The 24,423-nt window shown below is 44.9% G+C and overlaps 1 protein-coding gene and 1 non-coding gene across 2 annotated transcripts in view; both read right to left on the bottom strand.

The window, feature by feature from the left end:
• Positions 1 to 5,713, bottom strand: part of AGPAT5 (1-acylglycerol-3-phosphate O-acyltransferase 5) — a 47,633-nt gene extending 41,920 nt beyond the window's left edge. Inside the window, exon 1 of the mRNA XM_070781632.1 lies at positions 5,368 to 5,713. Within this exon, the coding sequence (XP_070637733.1) occupies positions 5,368 to 5,586 (219 nt within the window). The 5' untranslated portion in view covers positions 5,587 to 5,713. The remainder of the gene's footprint in view (positions 1 to 5,367) is intronic.
• A 2,194-nt stretch (positions 5,714 to 7,907) lies between these two features.
• Positions 7,908 to 8,013, bottom strand: LOC139180249 (U6 spliceosomal RNA). Its single transcript, XR_011564584.1, has one exon. It is a non-coding gene; the product is annotated as a U6 spliceosomal RNA (small nuclear RNA).
• Between the last annotated feature and the right edge of the window lie 16,410 nt (positions 8,014 to 24,423).

Raw genomic sequence — 24,423 nt, 5'->3', positions numbered from 1 at the left:
TCGCTCAGTCGTGTCCAACTCAAGGGAACCATCGAGTCAAATCACTATTGCCACCTCCAAGGAGCTACAATCATGTAAAGGGACTATATATATATATTAAAATATGCTCCTGCTATGTTAATATCACATGCTAATGTTACACATAAATGAGCCTGACATTGAGATGGGGTGAGATCGTGACAGGTGAAGAGGAAGAGTGCCTGAGCTGGAAGAAAGCAACCGAGAAGAGTGGTGCAAGGGCGCATCCTTGCAAATGCACCGGGGGAGCGGGTACTGGGAAGGAAGCAGCAGTTCCGCAAAAGTGAAATCAGTGAATGGAAAAGCTGGCCAGGGCGGAACTGTGACAGCCTTGAAGGCCATGCTTAGGAGTTTTCATTTTTACTCAGTTACCACCTGAATAAAACACAGCATGTTACTCCTGCTTGAAGTATAAAAGCTCAGAGTGGTTCATAACAATTGATACAGCCTTCTTGAATAATCTAGCAGAGTCACAAAGACTCTATAAAAGTCTATAAAAGACTATATAAAGTCTATAAAACTAGACCCATTTAGGAAAAAGGGAAAGTAAACTGTATATACAGAAAGCCCTCTTTTCTTTTGTTTTCCATCATAATGGCACAGAAGTGTCCCCATAGGTTAGATTACATCTAGTGCTACTATACAACCCATAAAACCCATCCAAGAACTTAATTTAAAATGGAGAAGGAGACTCTCCACAATTCATACATTTATTTAAAAGCTCCTGGTAGAAATCCAAAGTTACACACCAAACTGTTGCAGGCTGGGAGGAGGTGTGTAGATAAGGGAACTTTAACTGTCTCAAAATCTTTTTGCAATGTTTGAATATTTTATTGCATCTGTAACTTAGAAAAATAAGGTAATTAAAAATTTTTTATATGGATACAACCCAAAATAACTGTGTTGCTTACAGTCCAGGATTGATATTTCTAGACAGTATAAAAACAAGGTTCTGATTACATTTCTCTAAGATTTTCTTATAAGTCTGTTCCCTGGCCGGACTTAAACTGTGTTAGATTGGAATCCTATTTGATTGAGAAATGTTTAATTTCCTCTTTCAAAGGTTGTGTTCTGCTTAAGCATCTTCTGGGTTCTGTGCCTCCTAGCTAAACTGAAGATTTAGCTTTTAAAGACCTTAGTCTAAGGTCTTTAAAAGTCTTCACGAGGATGATAAATAAGTAGAGGAAGGTGAAAATAAAAGGAGACAAGGAAATATTTATATTCTACATAGGACTACTAATATTTGGGAAGAATCTGGGCAACATTTCAGCAGAAATGCAGAAAGAATCCAAAAGTGATAAAAGGCTTGGACTTGTGAGGTCCCTTCTCTGATTCTAAACACACGTTTCATTCTAATAGCTTAGCTGCTTTTACAAGATGCATGCTCAGTCATGTCTCACTCTTTGAGACTTCATGGACTGTAGCCTGCCAGGCTCCTCTGTCCATGGGATATTCCAGGCAAGAATACTGGAGTAGGTTGCCATTTTCTTTCTCCAGGAGATCTTCCTGAACCAGGGATGGAACCTGAGTCTCTCGAGTCTCCTGTATTGGCAGGAGGACTCGACCACTGCGCCACCTGGGAAGCCCGCTTTTTATAGGATACGGAATACAAATTTATCTCATTAAGAGTTTAGCACTACTTTTGAGGACACAGTGCTACCAAAATAAAGAACCAGTTATAAATGGCCTCCAGATATGAAGGCCTTGAGGGTTTCTCACGAACTTGAAACAATCTTTCAAGTAAATGTGTAAATTAATAGAGTATTCTAATTGAACACATTATATAAACATCAAAATCTTAGACTTAATTCTGTCTTACTTCTAGTGGTATTTAAACTATTTTATATTTGAAACAGGTCAATTGAAGAACTAAATTTATTTCATACCGAATTTCATATTTGACTATTACAATGTATCATGTTAGCATTTTGGGAGGTAGGTATTAGCAGTCATTAGTGTAAAATCTATTTTAAAGTAAACCAGTTGTTACTAACTGATTTAAGCAGGAAGAAAATGGTAACTAAAATACTTAGGTTTTAATGAGGAAGCATGTTGTGTATCAGTATATATTTTGGTCTGCAAATATCAATGATCAGTTTTTCCTATATTCCAATAGAAAGAGGAGAAAGTTGCAACATTTTTTTAAATACACAAGAAAAATGAATCCTGACATTTAGAAGATTATCACTAGATACTGGTTCTTCATGTATTTATAAAAGGATGTCTGATGGTCTCAAGTATAATTTAAAATTTTATTTAGCATGGGTCCTTGATGAAGTCTGTCCCAAAAAAGATCTCCTTTTCATTATAGTGGACTGGAGTGCAAAAGTAGGAAGTCAAGAAACACCTGGAGTAACAGGCAAATTTGGCCTTGGAATACGGATGAAGCAGGGCAAAGACTAATAGAGTTTTGCCAAGAAAACGCACTGGTCATAGCAAACACCCTCTTCCAACAACACAAGAGAAGACTCTATACATGGACATCACCAGATGGTCAACACCGAAATCAGATTGATTATATTCTTTGCAGCCAAAGATGGAGAAGCTCTATACAGTCAGCAAAAACAAGACCAGGAGCTGACTGTGGCTCAGACCATGAACACCTTATTGCCAAATTCAGACTTAAATTGAAGAAAGTAGGGAAAACCACTAGACCATTCAGGTATGACCTAAATCAAATCCCTTATGATTATACAGTGGCAGTGAGAAATAGATATAAGGGCCTAGATCTGATAGATAGAGTGCCTGATGAACTATGGAATGAGGTTCGTGACATTGTACAGGAGACAGGGATCAAGAACATTTCCATGGAAAAGAAATGCAAAAAAGCAAAATGGCTGTCTGGGGAGGCCTTACAAATAGCTGTGAAAAGAAGAGAAGTGAAAAACAAAGGAGAAAATGAAAGATATAAACATCTGAATGCAGAGTTCCAAAGAATAGCAAGAAATCATAAGAAAGCATTCCTCAGCGATCAATGCAAAGAAATAGAGGAAAACAACAGAATGGGAAAGACTAGGGATCTCTTCAAGAAAATGAGAGATACCAAAGGAACATTTCATGCAAAGATGGGCTCGATAAAGGACAGAAATGGTATGGACCTAACAGAAGCAGAAGATATTAAGAAGAGATGGCAAGAATACACAGAAGAACTGTACAAAAAAGATCTTCACGACCCAGATAATCACGATGGTGTGATCACTGACCTAGAGCCAGACATCCTGGAATGTGAAGTCAAGTGGGCCTTAGAAAGCATCACTACGAACAAAGCTAGTGGAGGTGATGGAATTCCAGTTGAGCTATTCCAAATCCTGAAAGATGATGCTGTGAAAATGCTGCACTCAAGATGCCAGTAAATTTGGAAAACTCAGCAGTGGCCACAGGACTGGAAAAGGTCAGTTTTCATTCCAATCCCAAAGAAAGGCAATGCCAAAGAATGCTCAAACTACCACACAATTGCACTCATCTCACATGCTAGTAAAGTAATGCTCAAAATTCTCCAAGCCAGGCTTCAGCAATATGTGAACCGTGAACTTCCTGATGTTCAAGCTGGTTTTAGAAAAGGCAGAGGAACCAGAGATCAAATTGCCAACATCCGCTGGATCATGGAAAAAGCAAGAGAGTTCCAGAAAAACATCTATTTCTGCTTTATTGACTATGCCAAAGCCTTTGACTGTGTGGATCACAATAAACTGTGGAAAATTCTTCAAGAGATGGGAATACCAGACCACCTGATCTGCCTCTTGAGAAATTTGTATGCAGGTCAGGAAGCAACAGTTAGAACTGGACATGGAACAACAGACTGGTTCCAAACAGGAAAAGGAGTTTAGTCAACAGACTAAACTTTTAAAAAACCATGTGCTGAGGTCTGTACTGAACAGATGTAAAGTGAGATATACAAATTCAGAAACACTGGAAAGTTCAGACCCACTTTTTAAAATAAGAAACTTACTACAGAAATTATTTCAGCCGTATATGTTACAGGCTTTTAACTAAAATTGAAAAAAAAAAAAAAACAAAAAAACACTGTAGGTAGAATTCTTTTTCGAAAAGGTAAATGACTGTGTTACATGTTCTGAGTCTGTTTCCTAGCCTGAACCAACTGACATATGATGTAAACTTCAATACGTATCATGACAAAACCATACGTTTAGACAACTGTGGTGAAGTAAGAACACAGTGGGGAAATGACTGTTCCGAATTAGTGAAAATTTTAAATGAAGCCCATTGTAAAAGTCAAAGATCAGGAAACCATTATCTGGAAAAGCAGTCTTTCTTTCTTTTCTAGGAAACACAAATACTGATTTAAACAGAGGGCCTGGCTTCTAGTTCCCACCCCTCAAACCTCCAACTGGGGCAAGTTCAGAGTCATCAGGCATTAACAGCAATGCAAGTGCAAATTCAAAATAATAGCTGGTGGACAAGAGGGTGTAAGCAACAGAACTAGCAGGGAGAAAAGACAAAAAGACAAAATAATGCCATCCCATTCACTCCAATTCACCTGCAACAAGAAAAGAAGAGGGCTAGGTATAAGGAAAACCAAGAATTAAGCTCTATTTTTCCCCCCCAAATTGGAGAACAAAAGGAAAATTCACAATTTTTTCCCATAGTTGCTATTTTTGTGTAAAACTTTAAAAAATAAAGAGGGCCTTCTACTTTTGTTTTACAAATTTAATCTACACATAATCCATTCTCTACAGAGAAGGAAAGGAACAGAAGGAAAAACAAAAAAGATTAGCCACACACTTAAGCCTAGTCAAAGTTGGCAAAAATGTTATCTCCGTTAAGGCTTCTACAGTAACAAATGTATTACTTTTCATGCCCAGCTTTCAATCATCCTGGGGAAGAACGCGAAACACAAAGTTGCATTGCCTGTCCAAAGAGTAACACCAATCTGTCTGCAGAGAAGGTGTCCGATTTCTAAGAGCGCACTTTCGAGTTCCAGCATGACCATCTCCTCTCAGACCAAGCGCCAGAAACTGTCAACTGCCTGCCCTACTTAAATGTCCATCTGCACCGACTTCGCCAAGCACGAGACAGACAGTTACAGAAGCCGGGAGACGGGGAAGGGGAGCGGTTGATCCCATTTGTGGCCGCAGAACAGCATTCCTGCAGCTATACCCAGAGACTCGGGGTGCCCGCACCGAAGCATCGGGCCAAATCCCGGAGCGCGACCGTGAACGTGGCCCACAGGGCGAGGATGGGGTGGCGGCACGTGTTCGCAGGGCCGGACCTGCACCGGCTGGGGGACACGGGGCGGGTCGAAGCTAGGAGATGCGCCCGCGACCCCCCACCCCGCCGCCCGGCCCCCCGACAGCGGCAGGGGCGGCGGCCCGCGCGCAGGGGCCTCACCTGCACCCCGGTGTAGTTCTCGAAGAAGAAGAGCACCATGCTCTGATAGACGCAGTAGAGCCGGTCGTCCACCGCCTGGTAGAAGCGCGAGGGCAGTAGGGCGGAGAGCAGCCGCCAGGCGCCCCAGACCAGCACGTAGGTGGGCGCCGTGCCCAGGAGCACGGCGGCCGGCAGCACGCAGCGCACCGAGTGCATGTGGAGCACCAGGGACAGCAGCATCCTCCCGTCTCCGCGCGCCCGGCGCTCGGCCGGCCCTAGGCTGCTCCGCCGCCTCCCGCCGCCGCGAGGCCCTCGGTCGCGGGCCAATCAGCTGGCCGCGCCCGGCCCCGCCGCCGCCCCCTCACCGCGCCCGGCCGCCCGCCGCACCTGAGACGCCCGGCCCGCGCCCGCTCGGGCCTCCGCCCCCAGCCTCATGGGCCGGGCCGCCGCCGGAGGACGGGCGCGCTGGCGAGAGAAGGGCGGGGCGCGCTGATCGCGGCCCGGGGGCAGGGACGCCGCGGCCCTCAAGGGCTGGGGAGCTCAGGATCGCTCACACCCCATGACCCTCTGCCCCGGCCGGGGGCGGGGCTCCACGCCAACAACACGCTTCCCGATAGGCCGCCCGTTGCTATAGTCCCCCGCCGGGGGCGGGGCCCCGCGGCAAGAATTCGCCTCCTGATTGGTTGAACGCTGTAGACGGTTGAAACGCATCTGCTGCCCAGCCGCGTGGACTGCCCTGTTCAGGCTACTGTGCATGTTCCAAAGGTCTCTCAGCCCCGCCCCGCTCCGGGGGCGCGCGCGCGGGAGCGACGCGGTGACTGGCTGTAGGCGTGCGGTGCTGTGGGTGCGGGTCGCCGAGTGGATCTGGGTGGCAGTGTACCCCGTGGTCGGGCTCTGAGCACAGGTGGGCTTCAGGGGACGCCCCACCACCTGCTCATACGACCGAGGGCCTCTGGACGCCGGGATGCGCCCTCGAGCCGAGACGTCCCATTCCCGTGGGGCGCACAGGTGAAGCTCGGCACTTAGAAGGTGCTGCAGACCCTGGCTGCCCAGATGACAGATTCGTCAGGCCGGCTGGGTCAAGGCCAGCAGAAGACAATCGGGGCAGTTACAGAAGAGCCAAAGGGGCTCTCGGGGCTCTCGGCCTGGATTCTACAGTCAGGCTGCCCTTCCTCTTCACGGCGGCGCCCACCCGCTCTCCTCGGCTCCTGCCTCTGCTCCCCCCGGTGCCCAGGACCCCGCTTCCTGCCCTTCACTCGCCCTCTAGCGTGTGTCCGAATCAGGTCCCTTCTTTCTCATCACTACGTTCACGCGTAGCTGGACAGCATTTTTACAAGTTTCTTTAATTTATCAGATTCACTCATTTTTTTTAATTGTTGGATGCCAAATTTTATTTTTTTTAACTTTTTATTTTATATTGCGGTATAGCAGATAAACTGGCTTCCCTAGTGGCTCAGATGGTAAAGAATCCGCCTGCAATGCGGGGAAACCGGGGCTCTGATCCCTGGGTTAGGAAGATCCGCTGGAAGAGGGCATGGCAACCCACTCCAGTATTCCTGCCTGGAGAATTCCCATGGAGCCTGGAGGATTACATTCCATGGGTCCAAAGACTCGGACAGGACTGATAAGCACAGCACAGCGCGTAGCAGATTAACAATGTTGTGATAGTTTCAGATGGACAGCAGAGGGACTCAGCCATGCATATACATGGATCCATTCTCACCCAAACTCTCTTCCCTTCCAGGCTTATCAGATTCACTCTTGCTTCACTTCCCTAGGCCTGGCTGTTTAATGTCTTCCTGATAGCTTATGCTTAGCCTCATTTTTTGTGTAGTTCTTGAAGGTACTTGCGTGGTAGTTCAGTCGCTTCAGTCGTGTCTGACTCTTGGTGACCCCGAGGACTGTAGCCCACCAGGCTCCTCTGTACACGGGATTCTCCAGACAAGAGTACTGGAGTGGGTTGCCATGTCCGCATGGACATGTGAAATAAAGTACTGACATACTTCTGTGACCTTCACAAAAATCTAAGACATCAGGGCAGCTGTTTTATTGTTAGGAAAACAGATTCTGAGGCCTTTTGAATTCTTCTACCATCCTTTGACTACCGTGAGTGTGGTTTACTGTGTAATCCTTTAAGTGAAAAAAGAAAAAGCTTTTTTTTCTGGATGCAAGCCTGAGAAAGTGTCTGTCTGACCCTTTGCAACCCAAAAGACTGTAGCCCACCAGGCTCCTCTGTCCATGGAATTCTCTAGGCAAGAATACTGGAGTGGGTTGCCATTTACTTCTCCAGGGGATCTTCCTGACCTAGTGATCGAACCCAAGGAAGCCCAGCCAAATGCATTTAGTGGCATTTTAGTGGAAAATTGTAATCAGGTCCAGAACAGTGGCTACCTGATTTGACCGTCTGTACACAGTTGACATGTAACACGACTGGTAAATGATCACCCTGAGGGACAAAGCCAGATGAATGGAAATTGCTCAAGGAACAAGTGTTTGCACAGGTATATTGCCAGCAGGTAAGCATTCACAATAGAGAAATTTTCAACAGGATTTTTTTTTTTTTTAATATGGAACACTTCATGAATTTGCATGTCATCCTTGCACAGGGACATGCTAATCTTTTCTGTATCATTCCAATTTTAGTATATGTGTTGCCAAAGCGAGCACGCCCCTCTTTCTGTGGAAAGCAATGCCCAGTGAGAACTAGATTCATACTGGAGGGAAAAAGTCATGGATATGGATAATGTGCACAATCAGTGGCCCCATGCTTCCTTGAATTAAATGAGACCAGACATCTGTACAACTAGGGAAATGTATGAAGGGATAAGATTCTCTGGTGATTCAGAAGGCAAAGAACCCACCTGCAATAAAGGAAAGGAACAGAAAGAAATCTTCCCAATCCCTGGGTTGGGAAGATCACCTGGAGAAAGAAATGGCAATGCACTCCAGTGTTCTTGCCTGGAGAATCCCATGAACAGAGTAGCCTGGCGGGCTACACTCCATGGGGTCGCAAAGAGTCCGATAGGACTGAGTGACTAAGCACGCAGACGTGAAGGGATAAAACTGGTTCAGTGTTAACATTACAATCTGTACACATGAAGTCAGTAAATGTGTGTGATATGTGTAAATATGTTACTTCTTGTGGATTATCCCTCTATTGGAGAAGGAAGTGGCAACCCACTCCAGTATTCTTGCCTAGAGGATCCTATGGACAGAGGAGCCTGGTGGGCTGTCCCTAGGGTCACGCAGAGTCGGACAGGACTGACTGAAGTGACTTAGCAGCAGCAGCAGCATCCCTGTATTACTCTTGGTCAGCAGGTTGTAAAGTTTTGTGCCAGGTTCTGACGTGGAGACACTGAGAACTTGAGCTGCCCTTGTCCTCTGTTTATATCCAAACTCAGCCCCTTCCCACTCGATTATCCCCTGTGCCCTGCAGCTTCCTTATCTGCAGACTCCCAGTCACAAATTTACTCTCCTGTCCACCTCTTAGGCTGTACTCAGGCCACACCTTCTGCCTGTACTTCCTTACCTTGTACATATTTTAACCCCTTGCAGTGGGGTGAGTTTTATGTAAAGGGGGAATTCATGGTACCATATGGACATATAATGAGATCTCATTTAGGCTGGGCACATAGAAGGCTTCTGAGGTAGAGAGTGTGAGCTTGCTAGGGTAAAACTAGGGATGAGAAGGAAGAGGAAGCACCTTCCAAGTGAGAACAGCATGTCTGAAGGACTGAAGTTAAGAGCTCACAGGTTCTCAAGGTGGAGGAAACCTGTGTTCAGCAAGTAATGTGTCCTACATTTTTTTTAATTCAGATGCCCCCTCGAAGTATGTTGTGTATTTCCCTCACTTGTTTTTAAGCTAATATCTACAATTATTTTTATCATAAGTTTAATCAGTTAAAAAAGAAGTAAGTTCCCATGAGTTGTGAATAAAATTTTTAAATTAAGTGATTACAGAAATCTTTTAAGTGGACCCCATGGGTTGGCTCAGTGGGTAAAGAATCTGCTTGCAATGCAGGAGACACAGGACACTCAGTTTTGTTCCCGGGGTCAAGAAGACCCCCTGGAGAAGAAAATGGCAATCCACTTCAGTATTCTTGTCTGAAAAATCTCATGGACATGGAAGCCTAGAGTCCTGCTGTCTGTGGGGTTGCAAAGAGTCGGACAAGACTTAGTGACTGAACATCAACAAGATTTTTCCCAATTAGAATTTTACGTTGATCCTTTATCTCCTTGAAAACATTTTCATTCCACTTCTGCCACATCATTTTATCTTCACAGAATATATTTTATGCTTCCCAGTCTTTTTTATTGATCAGACTGTGTTATCAGGGTCCTAAGAGTTAAAATTTCTTCTGGATTGAGCTATGGCTGTTAGCAATGTACAATTTAATCATTGTATATCACAAAATCTGATAATTACTGTAAATAAAGTTTGTGTTAATGATACCTCAGTTACCAACTCAATGGACATGAGTTTGAGCAAACTCCAGGAGATAGTGAAGGACAGGGAAACCTGGCGTGCCACAGTCCATTGGGTTGCAAAGAGCTGGACGTTACTGAGCAACTGAACAACAACAGTTCAAGGAAGCTGTCTGTAAGGCAATTATCCTTCAGTAAAAAAGAAGTTAAGTTATTCTTTGTGTGCTAAAGTTATTATACCTTTCCCATCTGAGTGCAGAATCGTATGGAAGATGGAGAAGGGGCAAGTGAATGGGACATTGTGAAATGCAAGGTGTTCTGGACTCCCGGAATCTTCTGAGGCAGATCAAATGGACAGATACCATTGACTCAATAAATCTAGTTAAATGAACAGTCAGTAGCAGAGTGGTTGCATGAATACACCAAGATGACACAAGAAATGAAATGGTACACAGCAGTTAAAAAAAAAAGTAGACCCAAATGTATCATCATAGATCTGCAGGTTAGGTGAAAAAAGCAAGTTGCTGGATAATGCATGCTCAGTAGAGTCTGACTCTTTGCAACACTATGGACTGTAGCCTGCCAGGCTCCTCTGTCCATGGGGTTTTTCAGACAAGAATACTGGAATGAGTTGCCATTTCCTCCTCCAGGGGATCTTCTGGACCCAGGGATCGAATCCGAGTCTCCTGTGTCTCCTGCTTGTCAAGCAGATTATCACTGAGCCATCTGGGAAGCCTGCTAGATAATATATGCACTATTATCCCATTTCTGTAAAAAAAAAAAAAAAAAAAAAGAACAAAAATCTCTATTTCTAGATGTAAAAGTCTAAAAACTACTGATGACAGTGGTTTTCTCAGGGGAGAGGAAGTAAGATTAAATGAAGGCCAGCTGGACTTCCTGTATCATTTCAAGTTTTAACAAAAAAATATTGATTTAGCAAATAAGTATCCAGCATTCCACATCCCACTTCTTGCTGGGTGTCAGAGATAAAAGAGAGAACAGATAAAGACCCTGAGGCCATGACCTTTGCTGGCCTGGGGTGGACGATGGGATTAATTTGTTACAGAGGCAAATAAAAATAATGCAGAAAAACAAGCCAAGAGGTGACTTTGGCAAGAGATAGCCAGAAGGTGTGATCCGAGGGAGTTACTTGACCTTAGTGATAAGGATGGGGAGGGAAGAGTGAAGGATGCCTCTTCAGTTTCAGGCTTGAGTAAACCAGATGGAGTTTGGTTTCATCCTTGAAGGGTGGAAACAGGTTCTGTGGGGCATGGAACTTCCTCAGTTGGGACAATGGAGAGTGCTTTAAGAACATAAGTTTCGGGAGGGGAAAAAAATAAAAGAATATAACTACAAATACAAAATTGGATTTTAATATGGATATTTATTTAGAATGAGAAAATAAATGTTTACAGGCTGACATTCCACAAAAATAGAATACTCAGAAAAATGTTTTATTATATAACTGTATCATGTGTATGCCTGCGTGCTAAGGTGTTTTAGCTGTGTCCAATTCTTTGTGACCCTGTAGCCCACCAGGCTCCTCTGTCCATGGGATTCTCCAGGCAAGAATACTGGAATGGGTTGCCATGCCCTCCTCCAGGGGATCAAACCTATGTACTTACATCTCCTGCATTGGAAGTGCCATCTGGGAAGACCAGCTGTATTACAGATTGGTGATAGAGTGTAACTTTCTTTTGATTATGAAAAACATTTTATATTTTATGTACAGGAAAGTACTCACCTTTCCAGCATGGTAAATGTAAACTTGTTTTTTATCCTTGATTATTAGGATTCATGATACTCAGCCTCACAGTTCAGTTCAGTCGCTCAGTCATGTCCACGCCTCTTTGTGACCCCATGGACTGCAGCACGCCAGTCCTCCCTATCCATCACCAACTCCCAGAGCTTGCTCAAACTCATGTCCATTGAGTCGGTAATGCCATCCAACCATCTCATCCTCTGTCACCCCCTTCTTTTGCTGCCCTCAATCTTTCCCAGCATCAGGCTCTTTTCCAATGAGTTGGGTCTTCGCATCAGGTGGCCAAAATAATGGAGGTTCAGCCTCAGCATCAGTCCTTCCAATGAATATTCAGGACCAATTTCCTTTAGGATTGACTAGTTTGATCTTGCTGACCACCAAACTGGTTTCATTTTGTGGGGGCAAGAGATGCAAAGGAAAAGAACATAGTGGGACTTAGAACAACAGAATGGGAAAGACTAGAGATACCAAGGGAATAAATGTCCTTTATTGTGCACATATAACAATGGGCACAATAAAGGACAGAAATGGTATGGAGCTAACAGAAGCAAAATACATTAAGAAAAGGAGGCAAGAATACACAGAAGAACTATACAAAAAAGATCTCAGTGACCCAGATAACCACAATGGTGTGATCACTCACCTAGAACCAGACACCTTGGAGTGTGAAGTCAGGTGGGCCTTAGGAAACATCACTAGGAACAAAAAGCTAGTGGAGGTGACGGAATTCCAGCTGCATTAATTCAAATCCTTAAAAATGATGCTGTTAAAGTGCTGCACTCAATATGCCAGTAAATTTGGAAAACTCAGCAGTGGCCACAGGACTGCAAAAGATCAGTTTTCATTCCAATCCCAAAAAAGGGCAGTGCCAAAGAAAGTTCAAACTACTGCACAATTTCATATGCTAGCAAAGTAAGGCTCAACATTCTCCAAGCTAGGCTTCAACAGTACATGAACTGAGAAATCCCAAATGTTCAAGCTGGATTTAGAAAAGGCAGAGGAACCAGAGATCAAATAGCCAACATTCATTGGATCATAGTAATTTGATCTCTGGTTCCTCTGCCTTTGGGCTTCCCAGGTAGCACTATGGTAAAGAACCTGCCTGCCAATGCAGAAGATATAAGAGATGTGGATTTGAACCTTGGGTCAGGAAGATCCCCTGGAGGAGGGCATGGCAACCCACTCCAGTATTCTTGCCTGGAGAATCCCTTGGACAGAGGAGCCTGGTGGGCTACAGTACATAAGGTCACAAAGAGTCGGACATTACTGAAGCAACTTAGCATGCATGCACTCATTGGATCATAGAAAAAGCAAGAGAATTTCAGAAAAACATCTGTTTCATAGACTACACTAAAGCCTTTGACTCTATGGATCACAGCAAACTGTGAAAAAGAGTTGGGAATACCAGATCACCTCACCTGCCTCCTGAGAAACCTATATGCAGGTCAAGAAGCAACAGTTAGAACTGGACGTGGAACAACAGATTGGTTCTAAATTGGGAAAGGAATATGCCAAAGCTGTATATTGTTACCCTGCTTATTTAACTTATATGTAGAGTACAGCCAGAGAAGGCGATGGCACCCCAATCCAGTACTCTTGCCTGGAAAATCCCATGGACGGAGGAGTCTGGTAGGTTGCAGTCCATGGAGTCGCTAAGAGTCGGACACGACTGAAGTGACTTAGCAGCAGCAGCAGTACAGCGTTCAAAATGCCGGGCTAGATGAAGCACAAGCTGGAATGGAGATTGCCAGGAGACATATCAATAACCTCGGATATGCAGTTGCACCAACCTTATGGCTGAAAGTGAAGAGGAACTAAATAGCTGCTTGATAAAGGTGAAAGACAAGAGTAAAAAAAACTGGCTTAAAACTCAACATTTGAAAAACTAAGATCGTGGCATCTGGTTCCTTCACTTCATGGCCAATAGATAGGAAAACAATGGAAACAGTGACAGACTTTATTTTGGGAGGGGGGCTCCAAAATCACTGCAGATGGTGACTGCAGCCATGAAATTAAAAGACGCTTGCTTGCTCTTTGGAAGAAAGTTATGACCAACCTAGACAGTATATTAAAAAGCAGAGACATTACTTTGCCAACAAAGCTCTGTCTAGTCAAGGCTATGGTTTTTCCAGTGATCATGTATGGATGTGAGAGTTGGACAATAAAGAAGGCTGAGCACCGAAGAATTGATGCTTTTGAACTGTGGTGTTGGAGAAGACTCTTGGAAGTCCTTTGGACTGCAAGGAGATCAAACCAGTCCATCCTAAAGGAAATCGACCCTGAATATTCATTGGAAGGACTGAAGCTGAAGCTGCAATACTTTGGCCACGTGATGGGAAGATCTGACTCACTGGAAAAGACCCTGATGCTGGGAAAGATTGAAAGCAGGAGGAGAAGGGAACAACAGAGGATGAGATGGTTGGATGGCATCATTGACTGGATATGAGTTTGAGCAAACTTGGGGAGATAGTGAAGGACAGGGAAGCCTGGCATAATGCAGTCCATGGGGTCTCAAAGAGTTGGACACGTCTAAGCGACTGAACAAAAACAAGAAAAATGTGCTGTAGGGACTTCCCTGGGAGTCCAGCAGTTAGGACTCCACAATTCCACTGCAGGTGGTGCGGGTTCCACCCTTGTCTGGGGTCTTTGCCAGTCCCCACATTTCACCCTGTGCCTCCAAAAAAAAAAAAAGTAAGAAAAAAGCATTATAATCTTCTTGTTGGGAAACAACCAAACATTTTTTAAAAGGCATAACGAGCTTTGCAGGCACAGTGATGGCCATCCGAAGACATCCACGTAGTTTCTAGAGCTGGTGAATAATTTAGAGCACAGACAGAATCAGGTTTGCCAGTCCCAAGACCTGAAGGAGGCAGTCCTTTGGTTAGTCAGGTGTTCCCCATAGAATCACGAGGCACCTTAACATGTAAGGAGGGGCCAGGAAAGGAGCTTGAAGAGATGCAGGGGGTGGGGTTAGGGCTCCCCTTGGCCCCTTGGCCCCTTGATCAGCTTGCAGGATGGAGGAAGGGCTGGGGCCAGGGAGAAGGCAAGACGAGGGCTCGGACCGTCCCCTGGAGCCCCAGAAGGACACAGCCCTGCTCGGGACCTTCACAACCCCAGTGGGGCCCGTTCCAAACGTCTGACCTCAGAACCTTAAGATACACAATGGAGTATTACTCAGCCATTAAAAAGAATACATTTGAATCAGTTCTAATGAGGTGGATGAAACTGGAGCCTGTTATACAGAGTGAAGTAAGCCAGAAGGAAAAACACAAATACAGTATACTAACGCATATATATGGAATTTAGAAAGATGGTAACAATAACCCGGTGTACGAGACAGCAAAAGAGACACTGATGTATAGAACAGTCTTATGGACTCTGTGGGAGAGGGAGAGGGTGGGAAGATTTGGGAGAATGGCATTGAAACATGTAAAATATCATGTAAGAAACGAGTTGCCAGTCCAGGTTCGATGCACGATACTGGATGCTTGGGGCTAGTGCACTGGGACGACCCAGAGGGATGGTATGGGGAGGGAGGAGGGAGGAGGGTTCAGGATGGGGAACACATGTATACCTGTGGCGGATTCATTTTGATATTTGGCAAAACTAATACAATTATGTAAAGTTTAAAAATAAAATAAAATTAGAAAAAAATAAAAATAAAAAAAAAGAAGTGAAAAAAAAAAAAGATAAATTAGTTTTATTTAACTTTCTAACTATGTGGTGATTTTTGTAGCAACAGTTTGTAGCCTGAGGAATTTTCCCAGTAGGCACTACAAGTATTGTAATGTGACCGTGATATTATGTTGCGAGGCAGGAGGCAGATGGCTCAGGAGGGCAAAAGCAAGTCCTCCTCCGGTACTACTGTGTCTGTGTCTTTTGTGTCGGGTCTCACGAAAGTGGCATTTAAAATCAGAGGGGGACGAATGGATTAGTAAAAAAATATCACTACCTCCGTGTTTTGGGGGAAAATGTTATAAACATGACAACCTACATGAAAATAAAAGCCAGACAGTGGGGGAACTTATAACAGTTAAACTAAAAAGTAAAAAAGCATACTAGGAAAAAATACAGGGTAATCATTCTGCAATCTTCACATGGAGGAGACTTTACTTGGCGTGATACTAAGACAAAGTATTAATTCTCCAAAAGTCTTGGCGTCTCCACGGAGCAATCAGAGAGCAGAGTTGAATAAACTTGGTTGTGTCTGTGTGACAAGCCACAGAACGGACACGCTGAATGCTATGAGGTCTGTGTGTCTGAGGGCCCTGGGCCACCCTGGCTGATACCACCTGACTCAGGTGTGGAATGTAATTAAAGAAAGCTGTAAGCTGATCAGTTGTACTGTAAATTGACTATAGCTTAGTGGTAACAGAAGGGTGTGATCTGAACAGTAGCACCCATAGAAGCAAAGGGAAGCTTGTCTTCACTTCCCTTAAGATGAGGAGAAAGAATGACATCTCCTCACTAGTAACTTAGAACAGGGTCCAGGACTCTGCCTCCACTCAAGTTTTCATTTATTTTTACCTGTAAAACTGAAACGAGAGGGCACTGTGGTTCTAAAAGGCTTAAACACTGTTTGGAGTTTTGAATGAAATGTTGTCCTCACAGCTGTCTCGAATCCGACCTGCTCATGGTTGTAATTAACAACTCCAGTTATTGTCTCCTGCTTCTGTTAGTGGAGGAGTGTGAGCCGCCTGTCCTATTTCCTCTTGAGAGCCCTCAGATTCCCATTTAGATCGGATGTCTGCTGCTCCCCGATACAGCTCACGTGCTTTGGGGGAAGTCGACTCCATCCCCTCTCCCAGGACAGGCAGTGATTTCTCGTGGGTTTCCTTGCTTTTGTTTCTTTGGATGTTGAACCCTTGAAGCTCCTCAAGACCTTTACAGATGGTCCAAAGTCAAAAATATATTCCTAATGACACTGAAACATTATTTGTGTTGAACTTGGAGTAATGTTCATGGATAAACCCACTAGCACCGTGGCATCAAGGCCAAGTTGGCATCAATAGCAGAGTGCATAGTGGCCATGTGTCCATCACCATGGACTCTCAGTGAAAAACCATTCATTTCACCTAAGAATACCCTCGATGAAACAACAAGCATTAATTATATTAAATTATGACCTTGAGTACACTTCCTTTTATTAATAACATTGTGTGAGTAAATGATACATTTGCGTGAAGCCCGTTTGATATACCCCGTCTGATGTACCATAGTTCTTCGGAGAAAAAAGTTTGATTTGTGAGCTCAACTAGCTAGTATTTTCATAGAACAGAATTCTTACTCGAGTAACAGGTACACCTGCCAGAATAACCATAGGTTTTTTTTTTTTTTTTTTTTTAATCAAAAGTGAACAAAATGGTGCTGTCACTTCAAGGAAGAACTGACTGTATTGCTGATAATAATAAAACTTGAGCTTTTAAATGAAAATTAGAATCTTGAAAAACCTACTTTTGCTCTCGTGAACTTGATATGTTCCCAATAATTGGACTGATTTTTACTTCTGTGGCGATAATTCTTGTGTTTTCAGTATCACATCAACATTTAGACGGCCAGCATAACTCAGTGAAGCATTTTTTTATACATCAGTGCTTGGGGTCTAAAAATCTTGCATGGGTACATTTCAAAGTGCAAGGCAGACCAGTGGATTTCAATATAACAGCATTCAAAAATTTGACATGTCAAACTACATCGCTAACAACACTTAAGAAATGACCAGTTCCTGTGTTTTAGTATAATATGAAATAATATTCATATTATCTGAAGGCTATTAACTCCTTCCCTTTTCCAATCACATCTAACTAAGCCTGGATTTTCTTCAGATGCCTCAGCCAAAAGAAAGAAAAAACTATGACAACAGATTGAATGTGGTGAATCCAGCTGTATTCAATCAAGCCGGACATTAAAGAGACTTAAAAATGTAAATGTGCCACTCTAAATTCATTTTTGAAAATTTTCCCTATAAAATATATTAACATATAATGGATGTATTACTGTTTCCTAAAAAGTGTTACTAAATATTTTAAACTCCTCATTTTAATTTCCAATATAGTAAATAGCAATCGGTATAACTTGGGTTTTAAAAAAAAGACTCCTTGTGTAAAGGGCTCCTGAACCACCACTCGTCTAGGATAGCGGTCCCCAACTTTTGGCAGCAGGGACTGGTTTCATGGAAGAAATTTTTCCACAGACTAGGGGGATGGAGTGAGGGGTGGTTTGGGGATGATTCAAATGCATTACATTTATTGTGGACTTTATTTCTTATTATTACATCAAGTATAGATCCCAGAGGCTGGGGATGCCTGCTCTAGGACAAAGAGGCTATAGGACAAACCGAACCATAATTTGGTTTAGGGATGCACTAGCCGCCTTGGGGCTCCCAAGACTCAAGTGGAGGTTATTGGGGGTTCTGGAAATGAAACTAGTTGACTCTGCCAATGATGCTACCAGAAATGCTCCTTCCTGTCTTTGGGCTGATGAATTAATATTGGGGTGAAACTTGGAACTCTGTAGAAAGTCTGCTTCAACCTGAAGGCAGAGTCGAAATAGGACAAGAAGCCTTTGATGTAATCCTCAGGGTGTATTTCACAGCTGGTTTGATTCAGCAGATCATTTCTCAACCTTCTTGTTAATGAGCAAACAAGCTTCTATTAAAGCCACGTTGAGCTGGGTTTCTCTCATCTCCCCAGTCCTCCATGCTGGAAACCTCTTCTGTATCCTGCTCCTCACCCGCTACGTCCACTGGCACTAGGGCATTCATTCACTTGCTCACTCACTCATTCAGTCACATTTTTGAGTGCCCTGATCTAGGATCTACTGATACAGGCAGGCCCCTGTGCTGCGTCTCTGCCATGTCAGTAGTGAGAGACGGATCGAGTTACCAGGACACGCAGTGACTTCAGACAGGGTGACGGGATAGAGGGTTGGGCAGCCGCTCCTTTAAATCACAAGGTCAGGAACTGCCTCTCTTGTGCGGGGACACTGACGTTAAAAATGGAACGAGGAGCAAAAGGAAAAGGAAAGCATTTCAAGCTGAGAAAACTAGTACCAAGGTCCTGAGGTTGGATGGAAGGAAGGAGGTCAGTGAGCAGCATCTCTAATTGGCCAGTGGCTAAACCCCTCATAGTCATTCTTTTTTTTAACACTTTGTTGTTTTTTTCAAATTTATTTATTTTAGTTGGAGGGTAATTCGTTTACTGACAGACAGCAAATCTGTCAACATAAATCAGCCATAGGCTACGTGTGTCTCCTCCCTCCCAAGCTGTCCTCCCACCTCCCAACACCTTACCCCTCCAGGTTGTCACAGAGCAGCAACTTTGGGTGCCCTCGTCATATAGCAAACCCCACTGGTTGCCTATTTTATTCATGGTAATTCAATGCTATTCTCTCAAATCATCCCACTCTCTCCTTCTCTCACTGTGTCCAAAAGTCTGTTCTTTATGTCTATATTTCCTTTGCTGCCCTGCACATAAAATCATCAAGTCTATCTTTCTAGATTCTATTTATATGCATTAGTAAATGATATATGTCTTTCAGACTTACTTCACTGTATAGTAGGCTCTAGGTTCATCCACCTCATTAGAACTGACTCAAATGCATTCCTTTATATAGCTGAGTAAAATTCCATCGTGTATATGTATGACAACTTCCTTGTCTATTCGTCTGACGATGGACATCTAGGTTGCTTCCATGTCCTCAGTTCAGTCGCTTAGTCATGTCCGACTCTTTGTGACCCCATGGATCGCGGCATGCCAGGCCTCCCTGTCCATCACCAACTCCTGGAGCTTGCTCAAACTCATGTCCATTGAGTCAGTGATGCCATCCAACCATCTCATCCTCTGTCATCCTAGTTATTGCAAATAGCTCTACAATGAACATTGGGGTACCTGTGTCTTTTTCAGTTATGGTTTCCTCAGGATATATGCCCAGTAGTGGGATTTCTGGGTTGTATGGTAGTTTTATTCCTAGTTTTTCAAAGAATCTCTGTACTGTTCTCTGCAGTGGTTGTATCAGTTTGCATTCCCACCAACAGTGTGAGAGTCATTCTTGACTCTACTCCAGCCTGCCCCACATCCAACCCCTCAGTAAACTATCATTTCACCATCTCGGTGCCCCCAGAACCCAGCCTCCTCTCCCCACCTCATCCACGTGTGGTCCTGGCTCACCCGGGTTAGTGTCGCAGCCCCCATATTTCCACCCGCCAGCCCCTCCCTCTCCCTAGTCACTGCATCTCCTGCATGGCAGCCGCCACAGGTCAGCTCCATCTCCTTCAAACTCCACATGGTGGAGTCCTACCCCCAGCATCTCAGGACATGACTGTATTTGCAAACAGGTGTTAGAAGTGGTGGGTGGGGTAAAATGAGGTCCTGAGGGTGGGCTTAAATGCAAAAGGACTAGCGTCCTTATAAGAAGGAAATTGCAACACAGACACACCAGAAAGAGGTGATGATGGACAGAAACACAGGGAGGCGACGGCCAACTCCAAGCCAAGGACAGAGGGCTGGGACAGGGCCTTCCTCATGGCCCTTGGGAGGAACCATCTCCACCAGCACCTTGGCTTTGATTTTCTAGCGCTCAGAACTGTGGCAAATTGTCTATTCTTTAAGACCTTGGTCTGTGGAGCTTTGTTACAATGATGCAGAGAGCCAACTCATTGGAAAAGACCCTGACACTGGGAGAGATCGAGGGCAGGAGGAGGGGACGACAGAGGATGAGATGGTTGGATGGCATCACCGACTCAATGGTCATGAGTCTGAAGAAATTCCAGGAGATGGTGAAGGACAGGGAAGCCTGGTGTGCTGTAGTCCATAAGGTCACAAAGAGTCAGACACGACTGAGCAACTGAACAACAATAATAAGTCCTGTCTGTGGAGCTGTGTTGCAGCAGCTGGAGTGAATAATACAGCAGCCAAGGCGATCCTTCGTCAGCTCTCTGCTCGAGGTGGTTGACCCTTGAACAACTCCAGGAGTTAGGGGCACGGGGGTGCCACGTCATTGAAAACTGGAGTATTTAAAGGTGCTTCCTCGGGTACTATAGTATTTACCTTTGAAAAAAGTCCAGGAATAACTGGACCCTTGCAGTTCAAACTTGTGTTGTTCAAGGGTCAACTGTCCTCCCATCTGAGAGTAAAACCCAAGTTAAGTCCCACCTGTGCCCCTCACCCCCTCACCCCAGGCCTCACCAGGAACCCCCTCCGCGGGGTGGGCAATTACCCTCCGTGCAGCTGCAGGCTCCCAGCTGCAGCTGCATAGTAAGTGTACTAAGTGTCAGGACTGAGCCCTCCTCACCTTGACTTTACTCTTTGTCCTGGGAAGATAGTGTTGTCAACCAGTAACTCTGCTGTTTTCTTTGGAAATCTCTCAAAATTCCATTGAAGGGCAGCTGGGCAGCCTCTCCTCCGGACAGCAGATGGCTCCTGCGGGGGAGCCCCTCCCTGGTGGACGGTCCCTCCACAGGGTGCTGAGCAGACAGCGGCTTGGGCCTCAGCCCAGTTCGAGGGTCCTTACCTGCCACGTCCGCCAGATGGGAACTCCTATCACTGACTGCCCAACTCCAGTTAGGTGTCCACGTTGAACGGCCTCCATAAACCACTCAAACCCACACCTCCAAACCCATGAATATCCTCTCTTCTCCCATCTGCATGAGGATATTCTTTATTGCAGTGAAGAACGGGTCTCACTGGGTCCCTGAGTTCCTCTGGTGGTCATTTTGAAGAGCCAGCTGTCCTGATCTCTTGCAGCACAGGCCTTCCCAGCACCTGGAATTTTCCTCCCCATAGAAGGACGTGCTTGTCCTCTCTCTCTTTCCCAGTCTCTGTTACCTGTCCTCACAGAAACTGTCTCTTAACCGTCTTGAGTAACATGTGTGCCACTTTGTCAGTATTTGCTCATATTGCAACAGACATTGCTAGTTTTCCCCAATATCCACATTCCCTGTTTATAATAGATTCCTGATTTTTACCCAACATGACTACCTAATATAAAAGGCTGTTTCCCAGTTTTTCTGCACCTGGATAATTTGCCTAGCCAATGAAATATAAAAGAAAGTGGTGTATGTGGGGTATAAGATGCATTGTGTGTGCCTATTTTTGGGTGAAATCATATGTAATGGCTGGAGCATCAGCAGTCATGTTGGCAGGCACACAGAGCAGAACAATCATATGAAAATAACTTGAATTCCTGATACTGTGGAGCACCATACCAGCACTGTACTTATTACCTCCAGAGTTCTTATAAGCAAAAACAAAAAAAGCCTTCTTAACTTGTTCAAGCTTGTTTTAGGATTTTGTTATTTGTAGCCAAACCTGATGCTAATCTCCCTTTCTCTGCCTTATATTACATTTACTTCTATGTGACATAGTAAGCACTGCTTCTCCCTTGAAATAAGGTAGGCTCCTAAAGGGATAAGACTTTGTGTTTTTACTTTATTTTCTAGGCATTGATCCAGGCTGTGGAAACAATTAAAAGTTGAATGAATTAAAGAGAAAATTTGCACTCCAGGAAGATGTGCCATGTTTCTTCTCTAGGATTTACTGATACCCCAACACACTGCCACTATGTAGAAACACAGAGCATGCTTTCCTAATCCATGCCCCTGTCTCTGGCACTGCTCCTCAGAGGCACTGAGACAGATCTATAGACCCGGGTTCGTACGAGGGAATCCCTCTCTCCAGCCTCCAGTGTTGGATCCAAGATAATGAAGTCACAGACCATCAGGTACAGATTATGAGCCAAACTGGACTAAACACTGGAGCACAGAAGTCATGTGGAATTGCACTCACAATTGGTGCCTTGGAAACCCCAACCAGACATGCTGATACTTTGGGAGAAGAACAAATGACCTTTGAGAGAGACAAAGGCACATTGAAAGCAGCCCATGTGCCCCGAAAGAAAGAGGGAGAGGAAGGCATGCCCATTCTCTGCTGTAATTCCCAGCAGCAGGTTCATGCAAGTCCCTTAGATCTTCATGATAAATTCCCTTACCCAATCCACTCTCAGTAGGTTTGCATTGCTTATATAGGAACAGTCCTGCTAAGACTTGTTAAAACTTTTTAGGGTATATGCTCCTAAGGACAGCTGTAAAGCTCTTCCCAGTCTGGTCCAGACCTGCCTTTCTATCACCATATTCCATTGCTCACTGCCTTCTAAACCAAGCTGCACTCACACAAGCCCCTTACATTGTCTAAGACAGCCATGGTGTTCAGTACCTTAGCATTTTGTAAGCACCACCATTTCTGCTGGAATATTCTTCCTCTCATTCAACCATCTGGACCTGGCTCAAACTTTCTTCATGCTGAAAGTGCCCCCAGTCCTTGTCCCCTCCCCCTTCACTGCTGTGCTGCTGCTAAGTCCCTTCAGTCATGTCCGACTCTGTGTGACCCCATAGAAGGCAGCCCACCAGGCTCCCCCGTCCCTGGGATTCTCCAGGCAAGAACACTGGAGTGGGTTGCCATTTCCTTCTCCAATGCATGAAAGTGAAAAGTGAAAGTGAAGTTGCTCAGTCTTGTCTGACTCTCAGTGACCCCATGGACTGCAGCCTATCAGGCTCCTCCATCTGTGGGATTTTCCAGGCAAGAGTATTGGAGTGGGTTGCCATTGCCTTCTCCCCATCGTTTGCTAATGACCCCCAAATCCACAGACATCTTCTGACCTACGAACAACAGACAAACAAACTGCCCTCTTGACATCTGAGCCTGGAAATTCGACAAGAACCTTAAATTTTCTTAGCAGGAACTATCTCCAACACCACCACCCTGCTCTTTTCCTGGAAGTGTCTCAGTTTAGTGCTAAGAAACGTAGAATTGCCTTCAGTCTTCCTTTAGCTTCATACCTGCACATCCCACCCTGCATATCATCCACGTGGCTGGCAGCCTTTCTTTATTCTGATTCCTTTCTTAAGAGATGCCTGTTGACTTCCGTCTTCTCCATTGCTACCAGGGACTTGGCTGAGTCCTGATCTGGTCTCCACTCGCCTGGTCTGCTGTTCTGCCGCCCAGCTTCAAACCCTTCCCACCCTGCTGCCAGCGCCCCGTCACTGCAACAAGCCTCATCTCACTCTGCCCCTCCGAGAAGCCTGCAGGGACTCCCCTTTTCTAGGTTAAAGTCACACTTTTCGTGGCCTCCAGGACCTTTCGCGGTCTGGTCCTGCTTGCTCTGCAGCTGAGCCAGGCACCGTTTAGGTCCCTGGCTCTGTACCCAGACTCGGGCTTGACCTCCAGCCACCTTCGAGCCGCAAACCCTCTGGTCACCTGCTTGTCCTGGATCCTGCCTCAGACATGACTCATGCTCTGGCAGGGAGCTTCCGCTGTGACACCTCCTTTCTAATTCGGGCTCTGTGACACATTTAAGCCTGGCATACAGTGAGAACTTGTGTGTACATTTCGATTTGTCACAAATAAACTACGTGTAACTTAATAGAAAAACTGACAATGATGTCTGCAGAACAGAACAAGTAGTAAGATGAGAACATTGAGGAGACGGCAAGATCAGATCACTGGCACGTAGACCTTTCCGCGGTGAGACCACAGCTTTATCCTGAGGCAGGCTTTTGGAGCCCGGTGTACAAAGAAGTACAAGTCGTCTTTACGTTTGACACTGCTACTGCTAAGTCACTTCAGTCATGTCCGACTCTGTGTGACCCCATAGATGGCAGCCCACCAGGCTCCTCCATCCCTGGAATTCTCCAGGCAAGAACACTGGAGTGGGTTGCCATTTCCTTCTCCAATGCATGAAAGTGAAAAGTGAAAGTGAAGACGCTCAGTCATATCTGACTCTTAGCGACCCCATGGACTGCAGCCTACCAGGCTCCTCTGTCCATAGGATTTTCCAGGCAAGAGTACTGGAGTGGGGTGCCATTGCCTTCTCCTACGTTTGACACTAGAGAATAT

The sequence above is a fragment of the Bos indicus genome, chromosome 27 (genome assembly GCF_029378745.1).
Source record: "Bos indicus isolate NIAB-ARS_2022 breed Sahiwal x Tharparkar chromosome 27, NIAB-ARS_B.indTharparkar_mat_pri_1.0, whole genome shotgun sequence".
Classification (NCBI taxonomy): domain Eukaryota; kingdom Metazoa; phylum Chordata; class Mammalia; order Artiodactyla; family Bovidae; genus Bos; species Bos indicus.
The sequence above is the reverse complement of the archived record's forward strand: the minus strand, read 5'-3'. Positions and strand labels throughout refer to the sequence as shown.